The sequence below is a fragment of the Gastrolobium bilobum genome, unplaced genomic scaffold (assembly GCF_033153095.1).
Source record: "Gastrolobium bilobum isolate Gb01-03AN ecotype WA unplaced genomic scaffold, APGP_CSIRO_Gbil_v1 utg17104, whole genome shotgun sequence".
NCBI classification, from domain to species: domain Eukaryota; kingdom Viridiplantae; phylum Streptophyta; class Magnoliopsida; order Fabales; family Fabaceae; genus Gastrolobium; species Gastrolobium bilobum.
In genome coordinates this window covers 50,784-71,599 of record NW_026899244.1, presented here as the reverse complement: position 1 = coordinate 71,599, position 20,816 = coordinate 50,784, and the positions used below count along the sequence as shown (strand labels likewise).

Sequence of the window (20,816 nt, the reverse complement as noted above, 5' to 3'; positions counted from 1 at the left end):
TTTAGCTTTTATTTAAAAATAAGAGGCCTAGGCGTGTTTAAGCCTATCAAGGCTTCAATACCTATTCAGAATTAGAAAAAATATGTAAAATTCTATTTTTATTAATTAAAATTATTTAAATAATTATTTTATTTTATTTTAATTAAATTAAATAATGTTATATAGACCGCGGGCCTATAGATTTGTAGCCTAAACTTTGTAAAAGTAAACCAACCTTTTTTAATCCGAATAGGCCTTACTTTTTAAACCAACCGGCCTATTTTTTAAACCAACCTTTTTTAAGGCCGGAGCCTATTATATTTTTCTGAATATACAAGAAGGCTAGGCCAGAGTTGATGTAAGTTGGGTCATACCTAAGGGTGTAAATGAGTTGGGCTGGGCTGGGCTGGGCTTTGGCCATCCTGACCCAAGCCTACGTAAAAAAAAATTCAGCCTATCTGGCCTACTGGCCTATTAAAGGCTTTATTTGTAGGCCAAGCCCGGCTCATTTTCAAAAATAAGAAAGCCTGACATGGCCTACAGGCCTTGTAGTCCTCCCACTATATATACTAAGCAAAAAAAATAATTGTATAGAGCAAAGAAAGTTCCATTCATGCATGCATGCATGCACTAGTACTTCTCATAAGAAAAAATGACAAACAAGAAAGAGTCAACATAATACCTCAGCTCTAGAATGTATATCATAGAGGAATAGAGTCAAAGAAATAGGAAAAATAAGAAAAATACAATTACTGGATGCTGAAATAAAGTCTACAAGAGAATGTCATTCATCTAAAAATCTTTAAGCCACCATCAAGACAAGGGAAAGAAGATTATTATTGAAAGATCTTCATCAGTAACATCATAATCCAGCAAGGTACCCATTGCTCCATGGTATTAAGCTGCAACAACATGTAAAATTTGGAGACATTAGACAAGTTTTCCTTTCATAAAATAAAATAGCACAAAAAGTAAGAGATATTGGTATTTGGTACTTTGAGTCTTTGCCACATAAAATAAATATTATTTTATTATTTTATTTTAATAAATTAAATAGGTCAGCCTACAAACAAGACTGTAGGCCGGGCTTGACAAAATTGGCCTATGACTTATTTATTAAAAAAGCTTTTTTATAAGCCTAAGCCTACTTTACTTTCCTGAAAGACCGGGTCTGAACTGAGCTCAATGTAGGCCGAGCCGTAGGCTGAACAGCGTGACCCATTTATACTCTAATCATACCGCTCTTCACAGGGGCATAAATCACGCATTATAAAAAAAAAAAAAAAAAAATCACGCATTACACCCCTAGGGGAAGTAGAGTATAGCAGCCTCTGGTTGCTCTGAGAATCAGATAGCATCACATTTTGCTGTCGTGGCCGTTGCAGCCATTCTTCACAGGGGCATAAATCTCGCATCGCAGCACAGCTCTTTGGTCTCTGTTCTGTTCGTATATTGAGGTCTCTGTTCTCTCTTTTTTCCTCATGTGTTCTTTCTTCACACTTTACGGATCATATTCTCCTAATCTATTTTTCTCCCTCTCTTTTTTCCCCCAATTCCATTGTCTCTGTTCTCGTATACAAGTGTTCTGACTTTTTCTATGAATTCCTATTCTTTTTCTTCTTCTTTTTTACTTTGTTCCTACTTTATCATGCTCTTTGTTGAGATATATAGTCCCACATTGATTGGATAGGCAACTAATATGACCTTTATAAGGCCTTGGGCACTCCCACCCCTTGAGCTAGCTTTTGGGGTGGTGTATCTCAAGGTTCTTTACATGGTATCAGAGCTTGAGTGACTATAAGGTCACAAGTTCGATCCTCACGGCCCCCCACTTTCAAGTGGAATTAAAATAAAAAGCACAAAAAGATAAACCAAAAATTGGACCTGTGCAATTCCACGCTTCTAGCCCAAAGGGCTCTTGCGTGAGGGGGCGTGTTGAGATATATAGCCCACATTAATTGTGTGGGCAACTAATGTGGCCTTTATAAGGCCTTGGGCACTCCCACCCTTTGAGCTAGCTTTTGGATGGTGTATCTCAAGGTTCTTTACAATGTTGAGATATATAGCCCACATTAATTGTGTGGGCAACTAATGTGGCCTTTATAAGGCCTTGGGCACTCCCACCCTTTGAGCTAGCTTTTGGATGGTGTATCTCAAGGTTCTTTACATGGTATCAGAGCCTCACCGTCCCCCGCTTTAAAGAGTGGAATTAAAAAAAAAAAATAAAAAGCACAAAAGGTAAACCAAAAATTGGGCCTGTGCAATTCCACGCTTCTAGCCCAAAGGGCTCTTGCGTGAGGGGGCGTGTTGAGATATATAGTCCCACATTGATTAGATGGGCAACTAATATGACCTTTATAAGGCCTTGGGCACTCCCACCCCTTGAGCTAGCTTTTGGGGTAGTGTATCTCAAGGTTCTTTACACTCTTCACAGTCATGCCATCATCGACTCAATTATGAATGTCTTTAATTTTGGGAATTGTTTTTGTATTTTTTCAGCATTTATTTGTGTGTAGTATAAATTAAATATCTTATACCTATAGTCTTTAGTATGACGGTATCCGCCATCCTGCTATAAGCATATTTGGAGTCTACCACTCCGCACTATGATCTGGGATTAATAATAACTTTGACTAGTGGTCTATTTCAATTAATATTCTTCTTTCAAATATGGCTGAAATTTTTTCATTCACTTTAATAGGACCAGAACCAATGGACATCTTTACAACATCAACATCTCAGCCACGTGAAATTCCTAGTTCCGATGTGACAATTTTGGAAGGGCATACTTCAGAGGTTAAATATATCATCAATTCTTCTTTTCTTTGTAGACTTCTTAAATTTTATTTCATCTATAAAACTCTTTGTTGATTGGCCTGTTCACCGTCCATTTAGGTGTGTGCTTGTGCATGGAGTCCTAAAGGATCTCTTCTTGCATCAGGGTAGGTATCTCTGTGAATGATTTATTTTTGCATTAAAATGTTTTAACATGTGTATAACATTATGGTTGATGTGCATAACTTTGTGCATCTTGGATTTCCATTTGCTATACTTCCAATTTTGTTTGACTTCCTTATGATATTCTTGTACTTTACTATCATCATTCCAATTTTTAGGTCTGGGGACTCGACAGCTCGTATTTGGACTATAGCAGAAGGGAGATGTAATCCTGATTCACAGAATGGTCCTTTGAATGTGTTGGTGTTGAAGCATCTTAGGGGTATAAAAAATGAAATGGGTAAAGATGTCACTACGCTTGATTGGAATGTGAGTTCAAATGCATATTTTGATTGATATTTATATGTATGAATCCAAAGTTGTTTTTTGGTTCACCATTATAAATTTTGTGAAGTTCCTTCTCCCCCACCCCTTTTTCAGAAAAAAAGCAAGGGGGATATAATATAAACTGCTATACAGCATTTATTTATTATATAATATTTATTTACTATTAAGGAGACACAAATTCTGTGTTTGGCAACTAGATATCTAGGTAAGATGGTGCTGGTTTTTGTCTAGAACCAATTTTCCTAAAAGGTTAAGCTTTTAGGTGAAGATACATGAATGGTTATATAGTTTTATAACATTTCTAACACGTCCCCCTCACATAAGAGTTCTTTGGATTAGAAGTGTGGACAATGCATAAGCCCACCTATCATGTGCTCAACTTTAACATTTTTATTAGAACGGGGGCAGCAAGGATTGTACTTTAGACCACTTCGTTATAGAATCAGTTTTGATGTAGTTTTAACCAAACTAAGCTCAGTTATGAATTAGTTTATTTTTATAGGGACTTGTATAACTGGTTCTATCTTGTACCATTTTAAATTAGTTTTGAAAGTTGTTAATGACCCGTGTTTGAGTTTAACTAGTGGAAATGTGTAATGGTATTTTTTTTTTTCTTCCTCATTTTAAATTGGTTTTGAAAGTTGTTAATGACCCGTGTTTGAGTTTAACCAGCGGAAATGTGTAATGGGATTTTTATGTATTTTTTCTTCCTCTCCTGTTGCTTCTTCACGCCAGTTTCAGACACATTCAAATGATTCTTTGGAGAGTTTTTTTTTTATTTTCATTTTTGCAGTGGGAAGCAACTGCCTTAGTTTCCCTATTTGTTGTCTCCCCTTAATTCAGCAATCTTGCTGTTTATTGTGCCTTAGGAGCATGATTGAAACTTATCTCTGCCCTGAAATAATTCATTAGACACAAGCCTGATGTTATAAATCAATTTCTAATGCATTCTTGTTTGAAGCCATGGAGAGTGTGCTTTTATATCCCATCTTAATTCTCTTTGTTTCCTTTTCTCTTCGAGCTGCTAAAAAAATGATATCTTGCTCTTTCAATTGCTAGTTGTATGCTTCCAGTTAGAAACTAGTCAAGTCTAGCTGTTTAAGTGCCTATTTCTATCTGAAAGCTCCGTAGAAACCTTTATTTAGTTCATTATCTTCCTTTTTCCTCTCAAATAAGATTTCGTTTTCTATAGCAAGGAAGTGTAAATAACTCCAACTCTTAATCTATTTTTCTGATTTTCCACTTACATCATCTCTATTGTTTAAGACCCACACCAACCTCGGTTGAACTGGGAAGTTTGTCAAAATCAAAATCATGAAAATAAGGAAGGTTTATTGGGCATAATTTTTTGTTCATGGTAGGTTTGTAAGGGAGCGAACCGGAGCAGTGGTAAAGCTGTTCTTTCATAACTGAAAGGTCATGGGTTCGAATCCAGGAAACAGCCTCTTTGCAATTATGCAAGGGTAAGGCTGCGTACAAGGAATATCTCCACCCCACACTCGCTAGTCGGGTTTAACGGGGAGTGGTTTTTTTGGTAGGTTTGTGCAGGTTATGAAAACATAAGGGAGATATGTGAAAAATGAAGACGGAGGGGAAGTTTAAAATCTTTTTCTTAAAATATAAATATACTCTTTTGTAGCTTTTTTCTGAAACATATCTTTGGCAGCTTTTCTCTCTTTAATTTTGATGTGCTTTGATATTATTCTGGTAACTGTAAGATATGTAAATTCAAGGTTGTTATTATCTGTAATGTTTGCTTCTAACTCTTATACCTTATGGAGAGTTCACTCTGGCGCCTGTTGTGCAGGGGGAGGGGACACTTCTTGCAACTGGTTCAGACAATGGGCAAGCAAGAATTTGGACCACTAATGGTATGACCTTTTTTTCTATGCTATTCTACCATAACTTTAAGGGCTTATATATGATGAGATCAGATGAAAAGAACTCAAAGATTCCTTGTTTTTAATTTTTGGCGTAATATTTATTTTGCTGTTAAATAATTGGGGTGGGTAATTTCTTGCTATCTTGGAAGCCTATATAAGGTCAAGTCGCCCGAGGTGAACATTGTCTTTAGCTTCTTGTTTACATATGCATTTACTCCTACAGTCATGATAACAAAGGAAGAATTTAAATCATTATATGCATGAGAAGCTATTTGAATTAGTATTCATGTGCTTTTTACGCTCTGCTGGCCTAATTTTGCTGTGTAGGTCGCTATATGTTTTACTGCAAGTCATCAACCGATGTATGGGAGGCTGATAGGGATGTGGATAGGATAGGAATTGCAAGCTAATTTATGTTTAGGTTGAACTAGATGTAAACCTGTGCAATGCGCTGGCAAATTTGAGAGATACGTTAGTAGTTGTTGAAAGAGAGTAGTTATTGAGAGAAATGATGTTTTAGGTATACAATTATTTATTGACTGTTTTACAATCAGCAAGAGTAATCTCAGCTGATAGCTAAGAAAAAACCAATCTCTAGTCTAATAATCAATAATTGGTTATTCTAATCTAATCAACAGAAATATAGTTGACTATAATCCTAATATTAATGCTAGTATTCTAATATAAAAATATTTTGACACTCCTCTCAAGCTGAAGCTATTAAGCTCACCGCTTTTTCCAAGCCAAACAATGGTAACACAGCCAGACCTAGCCAAATAGACCCCAAAATATAAGCAATCCATGTAGGAACAAGAACCAATTGGCCAAATACAAGCCAAACATCAGTAAAATGTGGTCAACACATGTCCAACCAGCTGCAGCTTTGCACAAAGGATAAGTTGCAGTGGATACACAGCCAACCAGCCCCTTGGGGTAGTGGAACCAAGGCACAACGGGTGAAACCGAGCATCTCTGTTGAAGTATTTGAAAAGGTGGCACAAGAAAATGGACTGGAAAATGCTCAGTCCAAATAAAGAAAGAGAACACTGCTAGATGGAGGAAGAAACCACTGGTTATGAGTGTGAGAATGTAGGTGGCAGCTGTAACTTGCCAAAATTGAGTCACGAAGGTGGAAAAGGCTGCAGGAATTGACTCATAGCAAAGGGTCTTGAGAAGAAGTTGAATGCTGGAGTCAGTGTGATCTGTGCCGACGGCTAGAGAGGAAGATGGAATTGTGGCAGATCAAGACCAAGGAATACTGGAATGGAGGATAAGCAACAGTTTGTGAAGAATTGGCCAGATAAAAGGTCTTACTAACGGGGTGAAACTGCCCTGAAATTAGTGGCCAGCGAAGGCAGAAGGAACCAAACCTCCTGTTGGGGTTCTGAAACTGAGTCGAAATGGGCAAGGCTTGGCCAGAAGAGCAACAATGAGATGTTTTGTGGTTGTCCCCAGCAAATTTGACCAGCAAAGCACCCCATGAGTCAGCAAGTGGCTGGTTCAGCCCGACAGAACTAAACATTTCGTGATTGAGTGGCATTTCATAGAGGAGAAACTAGATTGTAGACTGATCAACACAGCTTGTGTTTCTTCAGAGGTTCAGCTAGCAGATTTTTTAACTAAAGGATTTTCTACAATGAGGTAGAGACAATCTGGGAATGATAGATATTGATTTACTAAATGAAGGGTGTGTGTTCTAATAGTCCCACATAGTCTCACACATACTTCACGATATAATATTCTCTATAAATGATTGTTACTATTGTAAAATATTTTGTTAGCATAGTTTAGTCATTATATTAGGAAACTCTATATTTCTTTCCCATCCCAGAGCCAAGCTCCTCCATAGCCTCAGAAAACTGTCCCCCTTTTCTCACGTTCTCACTTTCAATTTTGTGCTTGAATTTCCAGGCAATATTCCAGGTATTGTGCCATGACGTTCCCCTGATATTCACTGCCATTTTCTTCTGCTTTAATTCATATTAATATGCCCTGATTCCCCGACCAGATTCTTCCTATTTTTCCTCCTCATAAACTCTCCATGTAACCTAGTCTGTCAGCCCCAATTGTGGGGCAGTTGAGGTCAGTCCTAATATTCTATATATTAGAATGAATCCATGTACAGAACAATTCAAAAAATAATATTCAATATTTTTTCGATTTGATATTTTATGATGAATAATTGACCCATGGATACTCAAAATTCTTTTGAGTAATGCTTTCTTGGAATTTGATGTAATGCTTTCTTCTAGTTTCCAAAATAAGTTATGATAGGCAAAACTTTGGTGGTGACTGGAACCAATGAAGCGAATGGATAAAAGAGAATGAGCTAGGGTCAAGGCAATGGGAATGGAGAATCAAGGCAAGAGCACAAGAAGATGTGGCTGTTTGAATTGAAGTGATGGAATGAAGGATTGTGATTACTTGGAAATCAAGATAAAGGGAAAAGGTTTTGCTCTGATTTTTGGTTCATGAGAAATTAGTGCAACAGCAGTAGTCTGTTCATTTTTCAAATGGCTACTCAACTTGTAGAGAAGCGTATGGCTATTCATTTTATTTTGTTAATAGTAATGGCAATTGTTTAGGAGAGACCTGAGAAGACTATAAAGATGGAAGGTTGCTGATCTAAAGGAAGACCAAGTACTAAAGGAGGTTGGCTCAAGTGGTACATGCTTGATTCTGCTTATTGTGAATGCAAAAAATTTCCTTTGGAGAGCTAGCCCCACCATAATGTGGATGTTCCCGGCTCAAACAGGATTGTCTTCCGTAGAGGATAATCGTGGTTTATCCAAAAAAAGAAGAAGACCAAGTTGTTGTTTGCACACATGGCTAAGGAAAAAAGAAGAATTGAAGCTGACATGACAATTGGAGAAAGCTTGAAGACGTTGCGATGACTTCATAGTCTGTGCTTCAGCTTTCATACATTATAAATAGTTTTTCTGTAACCATTAACATGAAAATCTCTTCCACGTTTTAGATGTCTCTCAAAAAGTGTAATTGTTTCAAATTTTACCACCCAGCTTACCCAAAACCCCTCTCTCCCCTTTTGTTTGGGGTAGGTGCCCTAAAAAAGCGAAACAAGGATGAAGAAAAAGTATTGATTTGCATTCAAATGCCATTTCATTTTTAAGATTATCAGAACATTTAGATTTATTCTTTTGCACTCTCGCTTGGTAGACCTGTTTGTCTACATTCACAGCTGTATGTGTATACATTCTTGTCACTTTTTGGTAATACATTTTATGTCTGTTTTTTATTTTTTTCCCCTTGCCCTTTATGGATGGAATCTTCGTACGAAAGTTGAAGTTGAAGTTGTATCATGTATATGCTGATTATCAGTGTAGCTCAGGTGTGATGTTTGTATTTATTATTGTCTAGTGGCTCTAACACTGTATGGTTGAAGAACCAAGGAAAAGTAAGGGGGACAGGAAGGGAAATGGATACTCATATTTGTTTTCATTTGAGATTGTGAATGGAAACATAGAAGAACCATTCTCCTCCAAATTGTAAGGAAAGGGAAGCAAAAGAAAATTTTCTGTTTTGATAAAAGAGGCATTGAAAAAAATTAAAAACAGGAAAAAGTAAATTGTCCTTTTTCTTTCTGGTCTTGTTAGACATACAAACAATGTCAAGGTAAATAACTTCCCTTCCCCTTCTCTACTGATTTTAACATGGTCAGATTGAAATTGTTGTCATTGTGCAAGTTCATCTATCCCATTATGTAGCCAGCATGTTTGATGTATTAGACTACCAGTTAGTGATTTATGCATGTATCCAAAAGTTGCAACGCATCTTTTGTGCATAAATTGATGTGGGCTAAGATCTGTTAGTTGGCATTCAGCTGATTAATAATATGAGTAACGATACTCCTAAAGCCATTTGGGTTTTAAAAAGTCACAATTGTGTCTCTGGGTATTGATTTTATACATAGTTAATTGTATAATGGCTTGGTGACAGTTTTGAATTTCTATAACCAAAATGTTTGAGAACAACATTACTCTACTTATATAATTATTTTTTTTAAGTCAGAAAATTAATTTAGTGAACATTAAACTAATTGATTTGGGTGCTAGAAGATCAGTGTTTTAAAACCCGGCTCGGACCGGCCGGGTCGACCTGGATTTCGGTAAACCGGTGCCCTCACCGAACCGAAAACCGGGTTCAACCAGTGTTGAACCGGGTTTAGCCGGTTTTATGTTAAATTGTGTAAAATATATACATTTTGCAAGCAACGAGATTCGAACTATAGTCCCCTTGTTTGAGGATCGGAAGGCTTACCACTAAACCACTTTTTTTTTTTTGGTACATACCATTAAACCACTTTTATTTGTTGAACATAATGTTCATAATTTAATATTTATTATATATTATTTTGAAATCCGGTTGAATCCGAACCACGGACCTAGTGATCCAGTACCTCGACTGAGTCAATGACCGGTCCGAGTTTTAAAACATTGTAGAAGATATTATACTCTTGCTTTGACAATTTGTAGTTTATGCTTTCTTGCATATGCACTTTTTGTTATATGTGTTCTTTCTATTTGTCTTGTGAGAGTATCCTCCATGGGTATATTGGTGTCTGATATCTGTTGTTGCATTCATCCTATTTGTAAAAACATTGAATTTCTACTGTTGATTTCATTAAGCAAGCTTTGGGTATATTTGAATTTGCTTTTAGGACTTCCAATCAAGATCGATGTTTTGATCATGTGGTGGTATCTTTGACCAGGTGAATTGAGGAGTACATTAAGCAAACACAAGGGACCAATATTTTCTCTGAAGTGGAATAAGAAAGGCGATTATCTTCTGACTGGAAGTTGTGATAAAACTGCGATTGTGTGGGATGTGAAGGCAGAGGAATGGAAACAACAATTTGAATTTCATTCAGGTCCATATTTTCAATGTATATTTTAATCAAGGGAGCTTTATATAAAATGAACTCTTGGTGATAATTTTCTTAACGATGTTTATGAATGATTTTATAATTTGTGCTTGATATGATGTGTAGGTCCCACACTTGATGTTGATTGGCGCGACAATGTGTCTTTTGCCACAAGTTCCACTGACAATATGATATATGTTTGCAAGATTGGTGAAAACCACCCTATAAAAACTTTTGTTGGGCACCAGGTTTGTACGTGAGATCTTATTTTGTGGCATTATGCTTTACACGGATACTTATGCTGAAACCATACACTATTAGGAGAAAGAAGGGTTCGTACCCTACTTTCTTAACAAGTTAAAAAATGGCTGGGGAAGGTTAACTATATGGATCAGTGGATAATCCTGGGCTGCTAATTTGAAGACGAGTACTTACTTTCTGAGTGCCCTACTATTTAGTTGGATTTCTTATGAAATTGTCCAGCACTATATGAATTAATTTGGTAGCAAATTCAGTTTGTAATTTGCTTTGATCAAGTAAAATCCTACAGATCTAGTTTGGGCTCTGCATGTTTGCATTTTATATCGTAGTTGGTTGAGGTTGAAGGTTCAGAGATCTGAAATTGTTGCCTGTTGAGTGATCAGAACATAGTTATCAAATGCGGATTGCAGCATGTCGCGGCCAACCCCGAAAAGCGCTATAGTGGGTTGTGGTTGCGGAAATAGCGGAGAGTAGATATATGATAGAAATAATGACAAAAAGAAACATTTTTTAAAGGCATAGGTAGCAGACGTGACAGAAAGAAATGCGGATAGACTAAAAAAATCTTTAATTTTTTCTGTTACACATTTAAATTTAGGACAAAATTGACATTTTGCCTTATGACAGCAATATGGCCGCAAATGCGATCGCAATGGCCGCTGTTGCGCTCCGGTGTGGCGCGGCGCGGTTTCTTGCAGCGGGGCGCCGCAATGCCCATACGGCGTGACTCGTGGCACTATTGCGGCGCAATTAACTACTATGGATCAGAAAGCAATAGTTTGAGATATTTCATTGAAATGCAATATGTGATTGGAGGATTCTTTCAGGGCGAAGTTAATTGTGTCAAATGGGATCCCACAGGTTCATTGCTGGCATCCTGTTCTGATGATATAACGGCAAAGGTAATATTTTGGTCACATAGTAACTAATCTTATCTATGTTATCATTCCATAATTGTGTTTTTTTTTTTTGCTGGTACAGGCTTTTGTAACTTCATTTTATAAAATTATATATCAGAAAAATATGAAGTAATTTGTGAAATTACTGTCTGTACGTTCGATGTTTATTGTTTTGATTGGATACGTGGTTGTTTTGTAGATATGGAATATGAAGCAGGATAAGCATCTTCACGATTTAAGGGAGCATTCCAAGGTATCCTGAGTTTTGAATGTTTTCCAATGTCAGTTCTTATAATTCTATTTGCATTTGAATTTTTTACACATTCCGCATGTTGTTGGGGAAACTGAATAATTTGCTTTGTAGGAGATATATGCTCTCAGATGGAGCCCTACTGGTCCGGGTACAAATAACCCTAATAAAAAATTGGTGTTAGCTAGGTAAGCTAGTTGCTTGGTGAAATTAGGTTCATTAGTCTTTATTTACATCCATGCATTTATTTATGATTTCTCAAAATTTAGAATTATTGTTTACTGTATTTCCTGACCCCAAATCTTAGTTGATAGGTCACCACTGCATCTCTTCAATTGACAGTTTAATTATAATCAGTAGGTCGCGACTGCTTCAGTTTGATTTCTCAAAATATTGGCATCTTGACAATTTGATTATGATGATCGATACCTGCATGCTCTTCTTTTTTTGGTTCGGTACTACTGTAGGAGAAGTTTGTTTTCAACTTCGCTGTCATCTGTTTGTGCAGTGCTTCATTTGACTCAACTGTAAAGCTTTGGGATGTGGAACTCGGGAAACTCATCTACAGCTTGAATGGACACACGTAATTTTTTTTATAGTTTTGGTTTATTTCTGTGAGGGTCTGTTATAGCTCTGGTTTATATATAATTTATATGTGCGGTTAGTATGAGATTCACCCGCCCCAGCCTCTTTCCATTTTCTGCTTCGGAGTTTTAGACTCTGAGAGAAGACTGATCAACATGAAGTTCTAATCTTCATAATTTCACAAATGCTATAGATCTTTATGCAACTATGTTAAGTTCCTAACTTCCATTTCAGCTGGAAAAATTTGAATACCCCTGGAAAATGGATTTACTTGTGGAAAAAAATATATCAGGCATAGTGAGAGGAGGCTGATAGATTCTGTTTCTTTGAATGTGATAAATTCCTGTGGTTCTGACATGATCATTTGTTCCTGCAGACATTTCGTATATTCTGTTGCATTCAGTCCCAGTGGTGAGTATTTAGCCAGTGGGTCTCTTGACAAATCTGTGCACATATGGTCATTGAAGGAAGGCAAGATCGTCAAAACATACACTGGCAATGGAGGCATTTTTGAGGTCTGTTGGAATAAGGAGGGTGACAAGATCGCTGCATGTTTTGCTAATAATAAAGTTTGTGTTTTAGATTTCAGAATGTAAGATCCTGAGAAGCATCAAGTTCTTCTGGCTGTTGCATTAAATTCTTTCTTTTCCCTCCTTTTTTGTGAGATTGGTGGAAATGTATTTTGGGTGGGTAGGTTTCCCATTTTAACCATAGTTGTAGGCATAGCTCATTGTTCTTGGACCCTGTTATAATTTGCTATATCATTTAGTGAAAAGTAATTTGTAGGAGTGCATTATTAATAAGCAAAAATGTATAGATTTAGTTGGACAATATTCTGTATAATCGTCGTTTGATCTCTCTAGTATGTATCGAGTTGTCTTTCTTTACTCTTCTAACATCGATGGCTTAGAATTAACTTTGCCTCCGTTGTCTGCCCCTTTGTTCCGTATGGATATGTTTGATGGAGAAGGGAATTGGGGGGAAGGTTTTTGATAAATCATCTCCAGTTCAAGAGTTTTATGGAATGATGGGATAAAATGATCGATTTTCATGTGATCTTCTAAAACATCTTTATATTAGTTCAAATTTCAATTTTTGGGGACGTTTAACATTGAAACAAAGGGATTAAAAATTATTATAGAACTCGTTATTATTATTAATTTTTGTTTATCATCATTCTTGAATTTTTTATTTTTTTTCTTCATTTGCATCTAAACTTGCTTTAAAAGAAAAAAGAAATCAGATTTTTTTTAATAAAAGTGAGAATTGAATACATAACCTAATATAACTTAATTTTTTTGTCACTATATTAAGTCCAGTGACCTAATAAATTAGGTTTATTTTCTAACCGTTGATAATTTTCGGCCATTTGAGTGGCAGTGTTATTATTGGATTAGACTTTTACTCTTGACACGTTAGCAATATTTCTTGGCACAAATATTGAAGGGGAGAGCAAATTCACCACCATAACCACACCGTCTCTAATTACACTCAGAGTCGATTTGTAAGTTACATTCATAGAACTAGTAAATAACCCTGGCCATCGGAAAAGAGTAGATAATATTGAGAAATGTTATATTTATAAATTTTTTTGTTTACAAATTCTTATAAACTATACTATGTCTGACCGGTAATATACTCTTGAGTCGAGTATTACTGGTTAGACATGGTGTAGTTTGTAAGTTTGTAAGAAAAAATTTGTCAATATAATTCTACTCGATAATATTAGCTGAGTTTCTGATTGTGAGAGGGATGGAATTTGTGATGATGAGATGGAATGGACTTAGAATAGAGAAATTTGTTTCATGGTTTTTCTCAAATGGATAAATTTACTTATGATGTGCTTTTTTTTTTTTTTTTAAGATACATAATATATTTTTATTACATAAGTTCCTCTATAGGATAAAAATTTGGGTTACTTCGTATCTCAGGCAATCATATTATAATTTTTTTTTGGAAGTAAAGATGATAATTTAACTTTTTGTTGTACAATACTTCTAGATTGCACAATAATCATCATATAAACTTTACAAAGTCGATACATACAAAAGATATGTTATTTGCACAATAATTATTATACAAATCTTAGGCTTTTCAAAAAAATCGAAAACCGATCCAATTCAAACCGAATAAAATTGGATTGGATCGGATCAGTTTTGAAAAAAAATTCAAATCGAATGGATGATTACATGATTAAACTGAAGTGATTGGATCGTATGATTTTTATTTCCAAAATCGATCCAATCCAAACTGCGAACACCCCTAACTCTGGTGTCCAAATTAAATAATTTCTTTCTTTGATTCCATACAACTTTTCGAGATCTACGCAATGACACCTCATTTGATATATTTTGTCTCTCACAAAAAAGTTCGAATTTACAACAATGATATTATAATAACGTTTAAAATCAAATTAATAAAGAGAAAACCACTGTTGTGATTAGAAACATTCATAGTAAAGATCCTTATGATTATGGTACCATTGTGTTAATTATTGAAAAAATTCGAATTCACAAAAAAATTACCTAATTCGGACATTCGAGTCAAAAGTTATGGACTTTCAAAGTTTTAGAAAAGAGACACATCCCACAGGGGGCGTAACTCACCTGGTGCTGACACGTGGTACAAAAAGTCAACAGCTTGACCGTAAAACTTTGGGAGTCCATAACTTTTGACTCGGGTGTCCGAATTAGGTAATTTTTTTATTCCACACAACTTTTCAAGATATACACAATGAGGTCTCATTCAAGGGGATTTGATGAATTTTAATTTCAAAATTTTGAATATTTTATCGGAAAACTTCAAAAGGCCATAGCTTTAGTTTCGGGTGCCTGAATCAGGTTTTTTTATAATTTCGCATAACTTTTTTAGACAAACGTGTTGACAAGTCTTGTAGGGGACTTGGTCAGTTTTTTTTCTTTCAAAAAATGCTTCCTTGTGCTCCGTTTTGCATTTTTATATATGTGAGTGTGAAAGACGTTATTTAAGTTGAAATTTTGTCTCCCATAAATATAATTGCAATTTGCAACAATGGTACCATAATCATAAGGATCTTTACTAGGAATATTTCTAATAATGACAATGGTTTTCTCTTTATTAATTTGGGTTTAAACAATTTTATAGTATTATTGTTGTAAATTCGAACTTTTTTGTGAGAGGCAAAATTTGCCAAATGATGTGTCATTGCATAGATCTCGAAAAATTGTGTTGAATCAAAAAAAATTCTTACCTAATTCGGACACCCGAGTTCAAAGTTATGAATTTCCAAAGTTTTACGATCAAATTGTTGATTTTTGTGCCACATGTCAGCACCTAGTGAAATACGCCCTTTGAGGAGTTTCTCTCTCATCAAATACGTCCTTTGGGGAGTTTCTCTCTCATCAAACACGCCTATGTGGGAGTGTTTATCTCCAATCGGTCATGCCCCTGTGGCTCAGGTAGGGGGTGTAAATGGGCTAGGCCGGCCTACAGGGTCCTACGGCCTAGCCTATATTAGGCTAGGCTTGGCATATTACAAATAGTAAAATAGAATAGGCCTAGGCTTTAAAAAAACTTATTTAGAAAATAGGCCATAGGACTTTTTTGTACATGCCGACCTATATTATATTATTTATTTTAAACAAAATAAATAAAATTATTATTTTGAATAATAAAGTAATATTATTTTAGTTATTTTATAATTGATGAATGTTTAATAGGCTTTAACAAGCTAACAGGCCTAGGCCAAAACTTTTATTTTTTAAATACAGGTCAGGCCAGACTTGTAATTCAGGGCCTACACAGGCTAACAGGCCATGCCATACCTAATATTTTTTTACACAAGCCTAGCCTATTTAAGCCGAAGCCTAACCTAGCTAGCCTATTTACACCTCTACCTGTGAGCCGTGTTTGAGTACTATACATTTGTAAATACCTTCAAAACGATTATATTTTCATAAGAGTAAATATCTTTTTTGATCCCTAACAAAAAACACGGTCCCTACTTTTGTCCCTTACAAAAATAAATTAGTCAGTTAGTCCCTAACAAATTCAAGGTGGACACATTTTAGTCCTTTTGAGGGACTGATATGAGTCTTTTTTGAATTTGTGAGGGACCACGATTTTAACTAAATGGGTTCACTTTGAATTTGTTAGGGACTAACTCACTAATTTATTTTTGTAAGGGACTAAAGTGGGGACCATGTTTTTTGTTAGGGACTAAAAATGATATTTACTCTTTCCATAATTTTTTATTAAAAAAGTAAAATTTAAATTTTTTTGCCTCGAAGTTTATTATATCTTAAAGCCACACACGATCACACAGCGTGTATGCTACAAGTCTTTTCTCTAAATTCATGTTGAACCCAAGCCAAATTCATTCTGAAGCAGATTAAAAAATCTAAGATAAATTACAGGTACAAAGGAGTTCGATATATGGTATACTACCTTAACTAAAGTTTGCTCGGCTACATCAAATAGGGATTAGGCAGGATAAGAAGATAACATAACTTGAAGAGCATACACGTTCTTATTTGGTTTTCGAGTATACAGATGATAATTTATCGGTCAATCCATTTAATTTATTAAATTTGGCAGATTCAGTCATCAAATATAAGTAATTAACCCTACTAAAGTCGCTCCCCAGAAATATAAGTTGTCATGAAATAAAAGACGAAACAAGTTAAGATTTTTTTTTTTAGGGGAAGGATATTGTAACAACCAAGTTATGTTACTACTATGTTACTACCAATCAATCTCACCGTTAGATCGATTATGTTGATCCAACGGTTATATTTATTTCTATCTTTGTATGGTTATGATCCCCCATATTTAAAGTGAAAGTATTAAATATGGGAAATCATAACCATACAAATGTGGAAATAAATATAAAGTATTAAATTTGGAAAATCATGACCATACAAAGATGAAAATAAATATAACCGTTGGATCAACATAATCGGTCTAACGGTGAGATTGATTCATAGTAACATGGTAGTAACACAACTTGGTTGTTACAATATCCTTCCCTTTTTTTTATACAGAAAAAATAAGGAGTGTAGTGAGTCACACTTAGGGATGGTAATTTTCAACACGATCCATTGACATGAAACGGACAAAAAAATATTTATATTCGAGTTGACCCATTTTTAAATCCATATTGTTCTCGTGTTGATAAAAAGTGACACAAAAATACAACATTGACCCGCGTTAATTTTCTTGTTGGTTATTCTTGTCATATTGTGTTATGCCGTATTATGTCAACACGATATTGGTGAGAACAACATTTAATATATAAGTTGTACGTATCTTATTGTGTTATATCAACCCGCAAAATAAGCACGTCATATTTGTATCGAAGGTTTTGATCAGTTTTTAAATTCATGTCATATTCTTGTTAAATGCATTCTTATTCATGTTAAATTTGTGTTGTATCATGTATATCATCCCTAATCACATCGATAAGATTTCTTGTGTATTAAGTGCAAAATTCCTTATTTACTCAATATAAAAATTGATAAAGGTGTGCATGACAACCTTCCCGGAATCAATTTTTTTTTTAAATTTCTGCTCCCGGGAACAGAAATGGATAGAAAACTCGTTTGGTAAAATCAGTTTATTTTTTTGTTCAAGGGATAAACCGGTTTATTTTTTGTGCTGGGGAACAGAAAAAAGAATAAAAAAATTTCTGCTTTTTTGTTAATGGGCACAAAATGAGAAACACTTATCTCTCTCAATTACTCTCCACCATTACACCATCATCACCACCGCCACCACCATCCCGACACGACCACCGCTACCATCGTTGTACCACCACCACTACCATCACCGTCACCACCATTATCACTACCACCGTCACCAACCACCACCATCACCATCACCATCACCACCACCACGCCACCACTACTATCGCCATTGCCACTGCCGCCACCATGTCATCTCCATCACCATCGTCATAGACACTGATGTAACCACCACCATCACCACGACCACTACCATCGCCGCCACCACCGCCGCCGCCACCACTACCATTATCATGTCACTGCCACCGCACGCCACCACTACACCACCACCACCAAGTCATCATCATCACCATTGACGCAGCCACTGCTGTCACCACCAGCACCACTACCGCCGCCCCCGCCGCCCCCACTATGCCACCATTACCACCACTGCCGCTGCTACCACTACCATTATCACGCCATTGCCACCATCACAACACTACACCATCGCTACCGCCACCACCACCATTGCCACCATTATCACCACCACCGCCACCACTGTCACCACCATTATCACTACCATCACTGCCACCATCACCACCACCACCGCCGCAACTATTACCGTCACCACCACCACATCACTGCCACCATCATGCCACCATTACCACCATTGTCACTGTCACCATTACCACCTCGTTGCCGCCGCTACCATGCCATCACCACCATCACCACTATTGCCACCGCTGCCACCACCATTACCACCTCCATGGCATCACCTCTGCCACCACCACTACGACGCCACCGCTACCGCCATCACCACAACAACGGCGCCACTACTATAACCGTCGCCGCCACCACCACCACCACCACCACACCATATGAAAATAAAAGTGATGATCCAAAATTATTTTATGTGTAATAAGAATGATTTTTTATTCTATTATTTGTTGTGTTATCAAACACAATTCTCATTCTCGGAATAAAAATAAAATATGTTATCAAACACTTTTTTTTTTCCAGAAATTGTTCCAAGGCACAGAAATAGAAAAGAATTGTTTCTTTTCATAAACAGTGTTAGGGAACAGAATGGTTGCCATGCACACCCTTATACGTCTAATTTAAGTTTTTTTTTTTAGTTTGGGTTTGGGTTTAGGTTTCTTACCCAATTTATTTCTTTTCTCCGTAACCTTAATCCACCTCACCTTTTTTTCCTTCCTATTTCACTACAAAGACAGAGAGATGGGATATAGACGCTTAGACACACCGTAACCTTAATTTCATTCTCAATTCCATCAAAATTGGTTAGCACCATTTTTTTTCGATTTTTTCTACACTTAGTAACTCTCATCTCTTTAAATAGTTACACCGACCCCACAAACATGTTGATTTTATTAATATTTGAAACTTAATTTTAATCCATGTTTTTACCTTTTGACTACTTAATGATGTGTTGATAAAGCATATGGTGATTTTGATTTATGCAAGGACGAGTAAAGCCACTTTGGTGGCTATTTTTCTACATATAGCCAATTGTCCTACTGTTCATTCACTGAAAGAAATTTGCACATGATTTGCGGGATGAACATGGAATGCAGAGATTCTTCAGATCTTCTTCCTCATTCTTTGCATCCCAAAAATTCAAGAGAAAGTATTCTCTTAGCATCCCAACTTAGAGAGAAACACCAAGTGTCTTTTGAGTGTTATTTTGAGTGAGGTGTATTCTCCTAGTATAAGAGACAGTGATATTGGTCTCTCCTTATATTTAGGGAGAGGTTGTAATTTCTTTCTCCTGGTGAAAATCTTCTTTGATCTTACCTGTGGTTTTTCCAAATTAGATTTTTCACATAAATCCTGTATGTCCTTTAATTGGCATATTTGTCGATCTCTTAACTAGTGGAATTAAGATAAAGTTAATTACATCGTTGGTGTTTAAGAAAGTGGGTGGTTATTAAACTAGTCACCATTGCGTAACACGAAGAAAATCCCACTGGATTTACACTTACCTAGCCAATTGGCGTGGTTAACAATTTATTGAAATTTCAGTTTCTCTCAACTCTATTTTAGTTGCATGATACTCTATTATCTAACAGTGGTATCAAAGCTTATCAGTTACTAGTTACTATTGACACTGAGGTGTTGTTCAGACGTGTGGTTGTACACTTTTAAAATGTTGTTAACATATACAGGTTTTGTTCTAGTATACGACATTATTTGTATGTACGATATTATTCACGGTGAAATAGTGTAACCTGGTACAATTAATAATCAAAGTATTATCAACATCATGGCACCAGAATTTGATATTGAGAAGTTCAATGAGAACAATTTATCCTTCTGGAAGCTAAAGATGAAGGCGATCCTGAGGAAGGATAATTGCTTAGCTGTAATTGAAGGAAGACTCACAGAAGTAATAGAAGAAAAGTGGAAAGAAATGGATAATAATATTGTTGCCAAACTCCATCTAGTAATGGCAGATTCAATTTTGTTACGTGTTGCTGAAAAGAAGATAACAAAGGAAATTTGGGATGTGATCACTAAATTGTACGAGGTCAAATCTCTTCACAATAAGATATTTTTGAAGAGGATTCTCTATACTCTTTGAATGAGTATGTCCACAATGATAATTGACCACATCAACAATCTGAATACGTTGTTTTCTCAACTTACATCATTGGATTACGACGTAGCATAAATTGAATGTGTCGAGCTTCTACTCCAAAGTCTACCTAATTCATTTGATCAACTTATCATCAACATAACAATTAAAGGGATATCAGACAACTTCTCGTTCAATGATATCGCTGCTGCGATTCTTGTAGAAGAATCTAGATGGATGAATAAAGAGGATGAATTGGAAAAATTCAGAGCAAGCAAAGGCTCTGACGATAACGAGAGGAAGATCAATGGAAAATGGCTCAAGTAGGAGTAAAAATCAAAGTAGACCAAAGTCAAGAGGAAGGAAGAATGTAAAATGCTATCAATGTGCAAAGAAAGGGCACTTCAAGAAAGATTGTTAGAGTAATAAGAAGACTACAAAGAAATCTCGTGAAGCAAGTACTTCTTAAGGATGTGTTACTAGTACCTTTGGTGAGT

General features: G+C 36.0%; 1 protein-coding gene across 1 annotated transcript; it reads left to right on the top strand.

Annotated features, from left to right (window-relative positions):
• Positions 1-1,296: 1,296 nt before the first annotated feature.
• On the top strand, positions 1,297-12,837 carry LOC133288726 (WD40 repeat-containing protein HOS15-like). The gene is made up of 12 exons (XM_061486544.1): positions 1,297-1,436; positions 2,681-2,775; positions 2,875-2,921; positions 3,096-3,246; positions 5,072-5,135; positions 9,877-10,035; positions 10,156-10,277; positions 11,118-11,192; positions 11,389-11,442; positions 11,554-11,627; positions 11,948-12,022; positions 12,401-12,837. Exons 2-12 carry the CDS (start codon positions 2,692-2,694, stop codon positions 12,618-12,620), a joined length of 1,125 nt encoding a protein of 374 aa, XP_061342528.1. The 5' UTR covers positions 1,297-1,436; positions 2,681-2,691; the 3' UTR covers positions 12,621-12,837.
• Positions 12,838-20,816: the final 7,979 nt, after the last annotated feature.

Excerpts from the sequence above, each read along its gene's own strand:
- LOC133288726 (XM_061486544.1), top strand. The coding sequence starts at position 2,692 with ATGGACATCTTTACAACATCAACATCTCAGCCACGTGAAATTCCTAGT. Across the intron at positions 3,247-5,071 it reads TCACTACGCTTGATTGGAAT|GGGGAGGGGACACTTCTTGC; the intron begins GTGAGTTCAAAT and ends CCTGTTGTGCAG. Across the intron at positions 10,036-10,155 it reads ACAATTTGAATTTCATTCAG|GTCCCACACTTGATGTTGAT; the intron begins GTCCATATTTTC and ends TATGATGTGTAG.